The following is a 14266-nucleotide window of genomic DNA, read 5'->3' as shown; positions in this document are numbered from 1 at the left end:
CAGCTGCTGAGTCTTTTGTTAACATGAATGTTGAAGTTTTTTCCATAGTAAAAGAATCTGAGCAAAAAAATGACAACTGTTGAGAGGTTTAGCTTGAAATCACCAAAATTGACAGACTACTCAGATTATGTTTTACTACTTTTCCTATCTTTACACCTAAATGGTAATTCACTTGCCTATAGATTTAAATATTCAAAATACAAGTATACTTGTAACTATCAAAATATGTGGAAAACATAAGCTTTTTCATTTCTAAGTGACTCGATAGTAAGTCCATATACTAAAGAGAGGGGAGCTACAGTCCAGGATGATTATGTGAGAGGCAAGAATTTTAATGTGAGGCAATTTGCTGGTTGGCAAGTTTCTATGATTTCTGTATATCAGGGAGGGAAAAGAATACTAGGTAGGTGATGCACTGCAGTTATATTGATAATATTTTTATGTCAAGTGAATTTCTTTAGTGATAATAATATCCATAAATATACAGAACTCCAAGGTGTGTATCTGAAAAACCAGTTTATAGAGCATATGAAATGTTTTCGACTACTTCTTTATGTGTTGATTTGAAACCCTTACCTTCCCGTCTGCTTCAGCATATCCAACATTTTGGCTTGGAATACTGGATCGACTGCCTCTACACTGACACCCTGGTTTAGAAAGATGATTAGCTTTAGCACATAAGGAACTTTGGGGGGAAAAATAAACAAACAAAAAACCTCATAATGGAAGGTGAACTGACAGTTTGAAAAAAATAACTACGGTATCTTTTTTCACTTGAGACACCTTAATCTCCTTGAAAATCCAGTTATTTTACATAAAATAAGCCTTAACCCAAAATAATCTGTAATCCTTAAAATCAGTTCACTTGACATTGACGTACTAATTTCAGTTAATTACATTTCAAATGTTCCCCCAAACTCTTCATAGTTAATGAGTTAGGAAGATTTGATCCATACTTTATGAACAAACAACTATAAAATTATTTTAGTTTCTGGCTGGATCAATGGTTTGTTCTGTGCCAACTGCACTTTCATCAGTCAACAAACAAGCATTTATTAACTCCTTACTACTCCATGAAGAAGGTCCTAGATGACCTCTAAGTTCTCCTTCCAGCTTCACATCTGGAATTTATAATCTTAGGACTAGCTTGATCAAGTTATATTCTCAATAGGTAGGTAAATATTAAACATTATTAGGCTAGCATAAATATATCCTAAATATTTTCCTCATAGAAGAAAAAACATTTTTCAGTGATGAAAATCCATGGTCATACAACTATGAGGGAATAATCAATTTGGTAGTTTCAGGTGCTTTTGTTCTTGGTAGTCAATTTATTAAAACACATTATTATTATTTTGTCTGCTAAGCAGGCCTGAAGAAATATACAACTTGATCACTGGCTTAATTTCTATGTCTTTTGACAACAATTCCCTGATACATGAAATATATTCCAGGAAAGCTAGAGCAGAGAATCAATCATCATGCCTTTAAAATTAACATTTTTTTCTAGACAACATATTCAAATGGAATTTTTAGAAGAAAAATCCTCCAAAGGTCACATTAGTTAACTGACAACAGTTTTCCAAGTCATTATTTCTTTTATAGGACCAATCATTATAAATATATAACATTAGAATGTTATACTGTTAACTCCAATATTATATAAATTCATTAGTGAACAAAAATAGTTCCTCAAAAGAAATCCTTAGTATTTTGGACTCAAAATTAAGAATTAAACATTGCAGAAAGAAAACTTTCTGCTTTTATTTATACATGGTGATTTTGGTGATCAAAGTTACTTCATATGTTATGTTGTAAACAAGCAATTACGGAGAAATCATGAGATCTTCCTTTGTAGAAATCTAAATAAGACAAGGTGTGCTTGCCCCAGAGGGACTGGTTACTGATACAAAACAGTTAATGAAGAAATTTGCTGATCTGTGTTACCTTATAATTAAAATGAAAGTCTCATGATTTTCTCCCTCAAACTCTGGCACTGTGCATTTAATGTCTTTAGGGTTAGTATGTTGTCATTGCTTTTATAAACCCAAATATCTATTTCCCCTAGAAACAATTCTTTATTTGACCACGTGAAAATATGAAAAAATAAACAAGAAAAAAATGAACCCCAACATGTAATGAATACAGTATAGTCAAATTAAGAGTCATTCAGACATTTCTCCTACTGCATATATTTTGCCATAAGTACCTCCTTTGCTTTGATTTCCACAGAGCTATAAAAGCTTATAGGCTATGTTGATAGTAGAATACTTAACAACTTTAAAACCTTATGAGAAAATATCAAAAACTGCACTTATTCACACTGATCAGATATAATCTCCTATAAAACCAGAATGCATAGATAGAGCAGACCACTTACAAACCAACAAATAGTGTATACTTCTGTAAATAAACTACCTCATTTGGGGAAAAAGAAAACATTATTCTGTGATCTCTTGAAATTACATGCTTTACACTTATTCAGAATAGTTTTCTTTGTATCCAAATAAATTAAATTAAAAAGGGGCATATTTTTAAAACGCAAACAAAACCCAAAACTATTACTGAATTCAAACGTAAAAAATTTTCAAACATAATACTAATATCCTTTCCTTCATATATGCAATAAGTTGAATATGTTATTTTATTTCAAAGCTTAAAAATATCAATAAAAATATCTAGATCCAGGACATGTTCTAGAAATTTCTACCATTAATGTCATGCTTTTTTTTTCCTGTTAGGAAAAACCAAAACGGAGAACGATGAAAAGTTATTTAGCATAGAAAAAGAAGAAAAAAACACTTTTACTTGCAAGAAGAAACTGTAAAAGTACTCACTGTTCCTGACTGTGGCATAGCAAACACATCAATCACTCTGACGGTGTAATCATCAACAAATTCTCCAAGCATCAAACCCATAACTTCCATTGGAACTCCCGCACGACCATGTTTCAACATCTGTAAAGAAGAACAAATGCTACAAATGGATTCAAAAACTTATTTGTCTACGAAATCTGTTTGCCCTACCAGACATCCCCATACCTCAACTAATTTTGGAATTGATGGGAAAAATGTTCTTCACTGTACATATTAAATTAATAGGTTATATATAAAAGTGTTAGTTAACATGGAATATATTCCAAATCAAAATAGTCAAGTCTCATAAGGCTGCAATAAGGACAAAAGGACACGCTAAAGGAAGTGGCTCTACTTACTTTCAATAGTGCCAAAGAAGAGATATAAACCTGTTCTGCTGTGTCTACTGCCGGAGCATCTGTAGGTGGCCCCTAGAAAAGAAGATAAGCAATAAATACTATCAAATACTTGCTGTAACTATTCCAAGTTAAATAAAGATAAATTCAGGGCTTACATGTCATATTCACTGAAATAATATAAAGCTTACAAGGAAATAAAAAGAACCTTGCTATATGAACTGATGATAATCAAAATCCCCAATATTCTCCCATAGCTACCTAGTAGAAAAAAAAATCTAAACTACTGAGCCATAGTTCAGGTGGTCACACAGCTAAGTCTTCAGGAAAGCTAACCTACCTTCAGCTATAAAACAGCTCCAGCTCATCAGTTAACTATGTGTCTCTTACAGTGATGTGAATATAAATGCTGTTGGGCTAGTATGATTAACTGGCATCAACACAAACAACAATTTACCCCCTGCTTCAGTTAAAGGTAACTTGTAGACTGGGACTATAGTAGCTCTCTGCAGATATACAGGTACAATGGGGAAAAAAACGAACCTTCAATCCCTAGGTGCAAAAGCTGTGTGCAAAATACTCTCTGCCCCTCCCTTTATGAATTTTTTTCCCCCAAAATTAGCACAGCTGCCTAAGGTGTGAACAAGTAGTTGAGGGAGCTATGGCACAACACTGAAATGTTTCAGAAAACTCAATCAGAACCTTTTAACCAGACAGTGTTGTTAATCTTGGTGTGACCTCTATTGAGTAAAAAGGACACATTAGTGAAATACCACCAAAAGCTTCTAAATCTATTTTGGAATTAATTCAATACTACGTAAAACACTGTGTGTGTATACATGTACATATACATAGGCATATGTGTGTATGTATGTGTTATAACTGTACACACATACAGTTTTCATATATGTGTGTATGTATGTATATATAGTTACCAACTAGAAGTTTAAAACCATAGAAATGTGACTTCGACAAGAACACACATGATCAACCATGCTTTTAAAAATGCTGGACACTGAATGATTCTGGAAATCAAAGTGGTTAGTTACTTTTGCAATTACAAGGTTTTAGAATCCTCATATTCCTTTCCTTGCTAGTAAATATATTTTCAGATTTTAGATCAAAAAGGTCAACAATTCAAATTATAAATTAATAATCCCTATAGAAGTCAAACAATTTTTTATCCATTACATGTTACACTTTTAAATCCATGTGTATCACACATGGCTACATTCATACATTAGACACATTTGCTATTAAATGAATAATTATATGTTGTAGAGTTGTATGTAGTATCTTAATAAAGAATTCAATAAGTCTTAAAGATAGTACTGGAAGAACATTTTTTCAGAATGTTATAGAGGGGATTAGAGACCTTCAACTTCTGAGATTCTAAGATGAAACTAACACTTCTAAAAATATAATAGCCCATACCATGTGCAAAAATGACTAGAGATACTGTTGAGAAAAGGCCAGGTATGCTGAGAACACATGAGAATTAATGACTACTTTCAAGTGACCTGAAATACATTATAGAAGAGCAAGCCTGAGAACAGGAAAACATGGGTTTTAATGCCAAATGGGCACCTGGATCACAAGGTATACTCACTTTGGTTTGGTTTCCTTATTTGTAAGATAGCAATGAACCTACTTGCCCCCTTTTCTTAATTTTCTTATAATTTTTTTTTTTACTAAGATTAATGAATTTATTTCATGTTTATATGTTTAGAAGTAATTAACAGTCATTACCCATTATCAAAGGTACTGCTTCATTACTCCCCTTCTATGGAAGCATGTTTTATATATGAAAAGCTATATAACATCTATTAAAATGACTTTCCTTCCTGGGAAAGGTACTAGTAGTAGAGTCAAGGAGCTAACCTTTTTTCCCTATAGGCCAATACTGAAACCAAGGTGGTATAGTAGAAAAAGCACTGGATTTGGAGTTAGAGGACCCTGGCTCAAATCCTGGCTCTCTTGCCACTTAACCTCTCTGGGCTTCAGTTTTCTCATCTGAAAAAAAAGAAATGAGGGAATAGTACTAGAAGACCTTCAAGTTTCCTTTGGAGCACGGAAAGAGTAAAACTAATGCAGCAAAAGGCAAAGAAAGTCAAATGGACAGTTACTCAAAATTGACAGTCTAACCTAAACACATATTTGAGTATATGCATACAAATGTACTTGTAAGTGTAGTAAGGTTAAGGCTATCAGTGAAATGAACTCCCTGGGTAACTGCTAAGTTGCCAGGTACAATTAAATATTCACCACTAAAGACTTCTTCTGACAACACATAAGAATATGGTGAGATGATTCCAGCTCTAGTAAGGCTGAAAGAAAAATTATCTCAGGTATGGATCCAGTGATCGAGTGTGGGTCCACTGTTAGAAGACCAGATGAGCTGAATTTGGCAAAACTTCCCACTAGGCTGGCAATAAGGTGATTTTCACCCCCTCTGGCCATAATAACAACTTTCCAAAACCATCTACTATGTTTCACTGTCATAAATGCAGGGGAGGGGGAGAATCCCCATCAAAGAAATTCTACTTTTAAATAATGAAGTATTCAGATAAACACATGTCCACCACACTGCTCTTATTAATAAAAACTTATGCAAAAACTATTTGACAAATCTGTACTAAAAAATATCTGGATATGATTCCCATAAGGAATTAGGAGTGCAGAGTAGGATGAATAGGGAGATGAGGCCATTTGTGAGCAGGAAAGAGAACTCTATGTTCATCCAATGTCTTGGTGTCCAACACAAAATTCACAAGTCTCCTGCAAGCTCTAAGGCAATTTTCAAAAGGCTCATACAATCAGAGCAGATCAAGTACACCTCCTATAACATTTCGGAAGAACCTACTCTCACAGAATGCTAAACTGAGAACACAATTATTCTTCTGAGGCCCAAAACAGTTAAATAACTTGGTTACAGTCACAATGCTGCTTAGTGTCAGAGGAAGAGACTAAAATCTGGGTATCCTAACTACCAGGATAGTGCTGTAATACATGCGCCACTACTACCTGTTGTTGTTAACAAATGAAATGTCTTCATCCCTTGAGCCTATTTAAAGTTGCTTCAATAATATGTAAATAGCTAAAAATGAAAACTACATTCACCAAAGAAGTAGCCATAACTAGCCACTTTTCCTCAGAGACATAATTTGGGCTAATGGAATCAGTTAAGGTCTTTGTACACATCACTCTTTCCTGTATCCTTTAGGATACAGCCATACCGGCTTACTTGCTGTCCCTCACACAGGTATTGCTCCTAGTCCCATCTCTGCCTTTGTAACTGACCTTCATGTCTGGAATATTCTCCTTCCTCACCTTAGAACCTCTGGCTTCCTTGAGACTCACATCAGACATCATCTTTCTCAGTTACCGCAGCAGCTAGAACACTTTACTCTAAGGCTACCCTCTATCTATTTTATACATGTATATAATACAGAAGTTCCTTTAAACCAGGCTTCTTCTTTTGCTTTTTCTTTGTAACTCAACACATGAGCAGTGATATATTAAGCTCTTAAAAAAACAATTAGCAGCATCGAATTACATGTTAAAATAATTTTTAAACTTTTTTTAAGCTACGAGTTCTAAATTCTAATCCTTCCTCCCCTTACCCCTCCCTGAGACAGTAAGCAATCTGATAGAGATTACAGATGTATATGCAATCATGTAAAACATTTCCATACTGATCATTTTTTTTACAAGACGACAGACAAAAAAAAAAAGAAAAAATGAAAGAAAATGAAAAAATAGTATACTTTGCTCTGTATTCATACAATATCGGTTCTTTCTCTGGAGGCAGACAGCATTTTTCATCATGAGTCCTTTGGGATTGTCTTGGGATCACTGTATTGCTTAGAATAGCTAAATAATTCACAGTTCTTCATCACAAAACATTGTTGTTACTGTGTACAATGTTCCCCTGGTTCTGCTAACTTTACTTTGCATCAGTTCATGTAACATGTCTAAGTTTTTCTGAAATTATCCTGCTTGTCATTTTTTATAGTACAATAATATTCCATCACTACATTTCAGTTTGAATTCTCAAGACACTACCAAGTATAGTGGAATGCTTTATGAACTATCCTATTAGCAACTTATGTGAGGTAGAATCATTTACAAAGATCCGCTTTTAAACATCTACATCTGAAAATTCTTTTTTGTCCATAGTTACACCGACTATTGTCTATTTGGTTGAATCTAAAATATTTGATTTCTCATCTAAACAACCAGTCTCTTACCTACAAGTGCCTATAGGAAGTCATCATTCGGATATATCATCATCACCAACATTTAACACATAAAGGAATCTTCAAAACCAAATTCATCACTGCCACCCCACAAATTTGCTTTCAGTATGTAATGGCATCACAAATTCCCTAATCTTCCAAGCTAGAAATCTTGGAGTGATCTTTAAGATTTTTTCCTTCAGGCTTTGTTTCGATCTATCAATGAATATGGTAAGAACAACAATCACAACAATATAAGGAAAATAGCAATAAGGATACATAAGGATGTAGAATTTCAAGAAATTTTAACCCTGTAGAGGAAGATATAACCCAGTCTCAAATCATTTTTGCACAAAATGAAAAGTGAAATCAATGCGATATCACCCCCCCCCCAGCATTCTTTACAGACCCAAAATCACTGTTAACTTAATGAAAGAAAAAGCATTTATCAAATATTTGCTATGTGCCAAGAACTATAGCATGTACTGGAGATACAAATAGAAGAGTGAGACAATCTTTGCTCCTGAGGAACTCACACTCCAGTTTGGGAGAAGAAAACACATAAAAGGAAGTTAAGCTGCAGGGCAGATGGAAAGGCCCAGAAGTTTCAAGGGTTCTGGGATGGGGTAGATGGCAAGGTCCAAAGGTCCTTAGGTTTAATCAGTAAGTTTAATGACAATGATTAGGCACTGCTGGGCACAGAGGAAGGGCAGGTGATAAGCTCTGCAGGACTATGGAAGGCAATGGTAAGGCAAGTAAACCTCAAATTCTTTTGATAGCAGAGGACTATTGATTTCCACCTCATGTACTCCCTGGGAGAAATCAAGGAGGCCAGGGAAAAGTGATGCATGTGGTGGCAGGTCTTCCCACTGTTTGAGTATTCTGAAGGCGAAGGTGCTAGTGGTGGAAATAAAGATCCCAATCCCCTTGCTGACATCTTCCCACCACTACCTGTACTGATGGGAAGAAGTTTTTCAAATTGTATTTTATATAACTTCGGTATTTATAACAAAAATTGCATTTGACATAAATATATTTTAAACATAACTTATTAAAGTAATTATACCCATACTTATGTGTAACTGAATTTTTCTTAAAAGGTTATTTTTTAATAAACAAATGAAGCTACTAACTTTGTAAGGAATTTCATGTGTCTTAGGTTTTTACCATTTTATGTGAAAGAGATTCAAATGCTCAAATGGATCTGTAATCTCAATTAGGAAAGTCCTTCCAATGATGTAGATGACAACCCTCTATGCCTGCCCATCTTGTATAATTCTGCCCCTTTTCTCCCTTAAATTCCCCACAGGGAATTACAATGTGCTGGAAGCCTTCTGTGTTTTCTGCTAACACTGTGGGATTACCAATGGAACACTCTGGCTGTCATCCTGGCATTCCTTGTTTGTCACAAGATGAACATGTCTTATTTTCCTCTCATGTAATTACTTGATAATATTCTTCATTCCTGTTCTTTGGAGTTCCTAACTGGTTCTATGTTTTGGCCTGCTCACAACCATAATACATCACTCCACTGTCCTTTGTGCAATACTCATTTTAATTTTTTTAAAGGCAGCTGCATTTCACATCTTGATGCCATACAGCAACATAAGTAGAATGTTAATGTTAAAAATATGTGCCAATGCTTTCAAAGAAAGCATGTCCATTTTTCAAGGAAAAATGTGTATTTTGGGACATTTTAATATTAAAAAAAGTCCCAACAATTCTTACAGAATTCATTTAACATTGTGTAAGCTGTATGATCTTGGGCAAATCAATTAACCTTTGTTTGCCTCAGTTTCCTCTTCTGTAAAATAGGGGTAATACTAGCACCTACTTCCTGAGGATTATTGTGAGGATCAAATGGCATATTGTAAAGTGCTTAGCACAGTGCCTGGCATAGAGTGCTAGATAAATGTTAGCTATTGTTGTTGTTACAACTGTGCACTTGATCTTATCCTCTACTATTTTCTCTTACAGGTCACATTCTCAATCACCATTCCACCCTCAAATCTTTAACCTCTCCTTCTCAACTAGTTCCTTCCTACTGCTTTCAAACATGACTGTTTCTTGCATCATTAAAAAAAAGAAATCCTTCCCCAGGCACTCAAGCTAGTATTCTTTACTTTTCCTCCTTTTCTTAGCTGAATTCTTTGAAAATGTTACTTACACTTACCTACTGCCTCCACTTTCTCTCTTATTACATGTTCCTTAACCCTTCAAAATGTGGTTTCCCAGCTCATCACTCAACTGAAACTGCTCTCTCCAAAACTACTAATGATGTTTTAATCAACAAATCTGATGACTTTTCTCAGTACTAAGACCTACCTGCTACATTTGACATTGTTGGCCATCTTCTCCTTCTGAATACTACGTCCTCAATAAATTTTCATGACACTACTCTCTCTTACTTGGTCTCCTACCTGTCTGACGACTCCATCTCAGTATTCTTTTCTGTTCTATCATCTTCATCATTTCCCCTAACTGGGTTATTATTCCCAAAGGTTCTGTCCCATAACCTCTTCTCCTTTGGCATATTCCATAGGTTTAATTCTCATCTCTAAGTAGATGACTTCTAGATCTCTCTCCTTGTCCTCTCCTTCCCGTGTGTGTGTGTGTGTGTGTGTGTGTGTGTGTGTGTGTGTGTGTGTGTGTGCGTGTGTGTTTCAAGCTGGATATCTTGAAGAAAACTTAAGGACTCCTCACTCTCCATCCCACAATGTCAATCAGACATCAAATCTTGCTGTTTATATCTTTACAATATCTACCACAGTTACCACTTTAGTCCAGGTCTTTATCAACTTTTGTCTAGATTACTGTAATATATAGCCTCCCAAATGGTCTCCCTGCCTCAAGACCCTCACCATTCCAGGAATCACTGTCCTAATGGATCTAACTACGTAACTAACTTACTCAAATAAAGCCAGGGGTTTCACATCTAGTTTAAAATATAAATTGCTATGTCTAGTTTTTAAAGTCCTATATAATCTGGCCCCAATTTATCTTTGGTGGCTTACTGGACATTACTTCCTTCCTGTATCTGGTGATCAAACAAACTGGCCTATTTTTTTCGTACAGGATACTTCATCTCCTGTCTCAGTGCTCTTTCACTGGCTATCCCATATTCTGGAATGCTCTTCCTCCTTAACTTACCTCAGAGAGTTCTACTCGTCCTTTGAGATGAGGCTCAAGCTCATCTTCTATATGAACCCTTTCCTGATTCTCCTCCCAACTGTTAGTGTTCTCCCCTCCCAAACCACCTTGTATATATTTATACTTCGTGATTTTATATTTATGCTGCATATATTTCATGTGCACTTGTTGTCTCCCCAATAATAATGTAATTACATTGCAAGGAATAATTATTTCATTCTTTGTACTTGCCATCTCCAGTACCTAGCATATAACAGTAGCTTAATAAATACTTGTTGATAGGTCTTATACCTTGCTTGATATTTCTTATCAGGTCAGTGAACACTTTCTGTAATAATATCTTTTTGACATAATCTTGAATGACTTTAACACCTTGTTGCCAAAGTGCCTGTAAAAATGGTGCTTTGTTCTACAAAATTAATTGCCTTTAAATAATCACCTAATAATTATAAGATCTTAAAAATTCCATAATTTCTATTAATTATAAAATAGCAAAAGATGTCAGTCCATTATTGAATGCTACAAAAGTCTTCTAGTTGCTCAATACTCTCATCAATAACACTCAACTTATGAACAGATGACTCTCAAAGTGTAGAGAGTAATCATATAGGTTGGCAGTTATTTACGGTCTCTACTGGTCTCCTCATTTCAATATTAATAAGGTCTAAGAGTTTTTCCAAGTCTTTGTTATCTTCCCCTCTTTCAAATACTTTGTATATTGGTCCCTCACTTCTATAGCAATTGTATCAATTCCAGCACAGAACTCCTCTACATACATTTGCTTTAATCTGGATATTTTTCCCATTTTTGTTCTCTTAAGTTATTTTTTATCTCCTCTATAAGCACATCTGATACTGATGTTAGGGTCCAAGTGGGGTGAATGCACTGTCCTTGACAGAGAAAACAGTTTGTTACAATGACTTTTGAAAATCATTTCCACATTTCTTTTTTTGGTAACTCTCCTTCCATTTTTACCCTTTAATGTCCTTGGGAGGACTTTGTCTAGCTGTAATCTTGCCAAACTTCCTTGAAATTGGTTTTTGCCTTCTTTCTTTGCTTTATGAAATGATACTGCTTCTACATTTTTTTTTAATGAGATTTTACAAACCAGTTTACATTCTAACTTGATATTGTTGGCAGCCATCTCTCTCCGTCTGGCAAACAAGTCAGATGTCTTGCTGATTAAGGCAGTTTCTGAGGCTCTTATGATCTCCTTGGTGTGGTAGTAAATTTATATTGGTTAAATTTCTGTTTTTGAAGTAAGCAAAAATTAAAACAGAAATTATTGATACTATAATAAACCAAAAAAAAGTATTCTGGTTTTCTGACCTTACTCTACTTAGTGTGAAATAGTTGTAAAAAAAATACTTGTTTTAGAAAAAGAGCTGAGGGATATGTCAGGTGGAATTCTAAGTAGCCTTTTTTGCTTCTATTGAAACCATTTTTCACCTTTAAAGACTCCTTAGAGGCACCATAAGCTAATTCTTCCCCTACACCCTAAATACAACTAAGGAAGTTGGGTGAAGGGGGGGTGAGTAGGTGATTCCATTTGGAAACACAAAGGACATATATGCCTCCTGTATGTCTGAACCTACCTGGAAGCTAAAAGCCTGACCTGATTCTTACTACCACAACCACCACCATCACTGCAGCAAACAACTAAAGAGGCACCAGTGGTGAAGGAAGCCTTGCACCAACATTCTAATTAAAACCTTGGGGGTGATTTAGTTTTAACAAGTTGCTCTCAATTTTGTGTTCCTTGTGCCACATGACCAGCAAATTCTTTCCTCCAGCTCCTCTATAATCCCTGTGATTCTAAACTACTGTATGTCTGAGTGAAAAACTATTTGCCTTGCTATATCTTTTGCACTTTTATTCTTGACGAAGTTCAACCTTACAGTTCCTATCTACTTTTTCCTAATCCCCCACAGGGCCTGCCAAAACTCAGGACATTGAAATCTAGGTTTCTCTTGAATGTGCTATATCATTTACCATCTTCTCCAATGCAAATACTTCTCTCATGACTCCTAACTTACAGGGTCAGATGGATGAGTTGACATTGCTATTTTATATTTCAATTCCTTTAATAGCCACATCATCATCTATACCAACCTGTCCAAGTCTCTGTTGCTATCAACTATGAACTTCCAGATCATTCTCCATCCTTTCTGAATGAGTTCAGTATTGGTTTCACAGTTTTCCTTTCAATTTTAGCTCCCTTATACCATCCTTCATGGCTTCAGTCTTCACACTGATGACTCTCGGAACATTTTGGCTTCCCATTTCACCAGGATCCTCAACATCAGCCCCCTAGGACTTCTATCTCTATTCCAAATCATCCACTCCTGGGGTAGAGATGCAGATCTCATTATGACCACAAAATATTCTACCTCAAAGATGTTGTACAAGTTCTCTATAACCACAACATCCTGTACCTCCAATTCTCCCACAGCCTCACTTACTAATTGTAAATGTACTCCTGATTCTCCTGTTCCTCAAGGCACCTTTCAGTCCACAATCCCTTTTTTTCCCAGGCTATCAACTCTGTTCTGACAAGTTCCTCCTTTTCTTCACTCCTGAATCCATTTTGTCCTTCCCTTGAATGCTGACTGAATGGCAATTTTTATCCCTGGGCCACTCCTATCATCGAAGTTGTCATTCTCTCAAGCTACCAAATATTGCAGAAGGGATTTGGTCCATGGCAAATTCATATTATCGGTCAGCAGGGTACAAAGGAAAAACAGTAAATTCAGACTCCAATGACCTAGGGCTGAATCCTGACTCTTCCACTTAGAACCTAAGTGACTTCTCTAGGTTTCTGTTTTCCTTTTCATAAAGTAAAGAGATTAGACTAGATAATCATCTAGGTCTCTTCCAGTTCCAAATCTGTTCTAGGCCTTTACAACACCTATACAAATGTACTTAATCCTACACAAATACATTTACTCATCTCTACCTGATTCCTTATCACATACTCCTCCTCTATAAAACAAATTTTCAAAATCTTCCCAACATCATGCAAACTGCCTTATTTTATTTCCTAGCAGACTGCCTCATCTCCTTTTTCAATGAGGAAAAACAGGTTCCCTCATCTATTATCTCCACCTTAAAACTCTTCATACCTTCATCCCTCCTGGGTTCCATAGTACATAGAACACCAGAGTAAGGAAGATGTGAATTCAAATTTTGCTTCAGATACTAGCTGTCTGACCCTGGGCAAATCACTTAGCTTCTCTCAGCCTCAGTTTTTCCTAATCAGTAACAGCACCTATCACACAAGGTTGTGATGAGGATCAAATATGACAATGTTATTCCTTTGTTCTAGTCTTAGAGAATGAGAAAGCAATTCTCTTTGCCAAGGCTAATCTTTCTGCTTTTGCCCATGACCCCAATGGCTCCTCTATTCCCTTCAAGATCTGGTCCCTACTGATTATTTGGTCCAGATACACTATATTCCTAGGCCCTGAAAGAAGTGTGAGGTGTGACTGCTGAGCTACTGACAACGATATAAGAAAAAAAAACAAAACAAAACAGGAAAGCTAACACAAGATTGGAAAATTGCCCTGATATTCAAAAAAGGAAAGAGATCTATTTGTAAAGTATAGGTCAACTTGAGTGTGATTCTTGAGAAAATTCTACAGCAGATCATTAAAGAGATGGTTGTTGA

At 35.6% G+C, this 14266-nt stretch overlaps 1 protein-coding gene across 1 annotated transcript in view; it reads right to left on the bottom strand.

Annotated features, from left to right (window-relative positions):
- Nucleotides 1-14266, bottom strand: part of PSMD14 (proteasome 26S subunit, non-ATPase 14) — a 100240-nt gene that overhangs the window by 34825 nt on the left and 51149 nt on the right. The window contains 3 exon segments of the mRNA XM_072612154.1: nucleotides 577-647; nucleotides 2838-2957; nucleotides 3215-3286. Of these exon segments, the coding sequence (XP_072468255.1) occupies nucleotides 577-647; nucleotides 2838-2957; nucleotides 3215-3286 (263 nt within the window).

Source organism: Notamacropus eugenii, chromosome 5 (assembly GCF_028372415.1).
Source record: "Notamacropus eugenii isolate mMacEug1 chromosome 5, mMacEug1.pri_v2, whole genome shotgun sequence".
Taxonomy (NCBI): Eukaryota; Metazoa; Chordata; class Mammalia; order Diprotodontia; family Macropodidae; genus Notamacropus; species Notamacropus eugenii.
The sequence above is the reverse complement of the archived record's forward strand: the minus strand, read 5'-3'. Positions and strand labels throughout refer to the sequence as shown.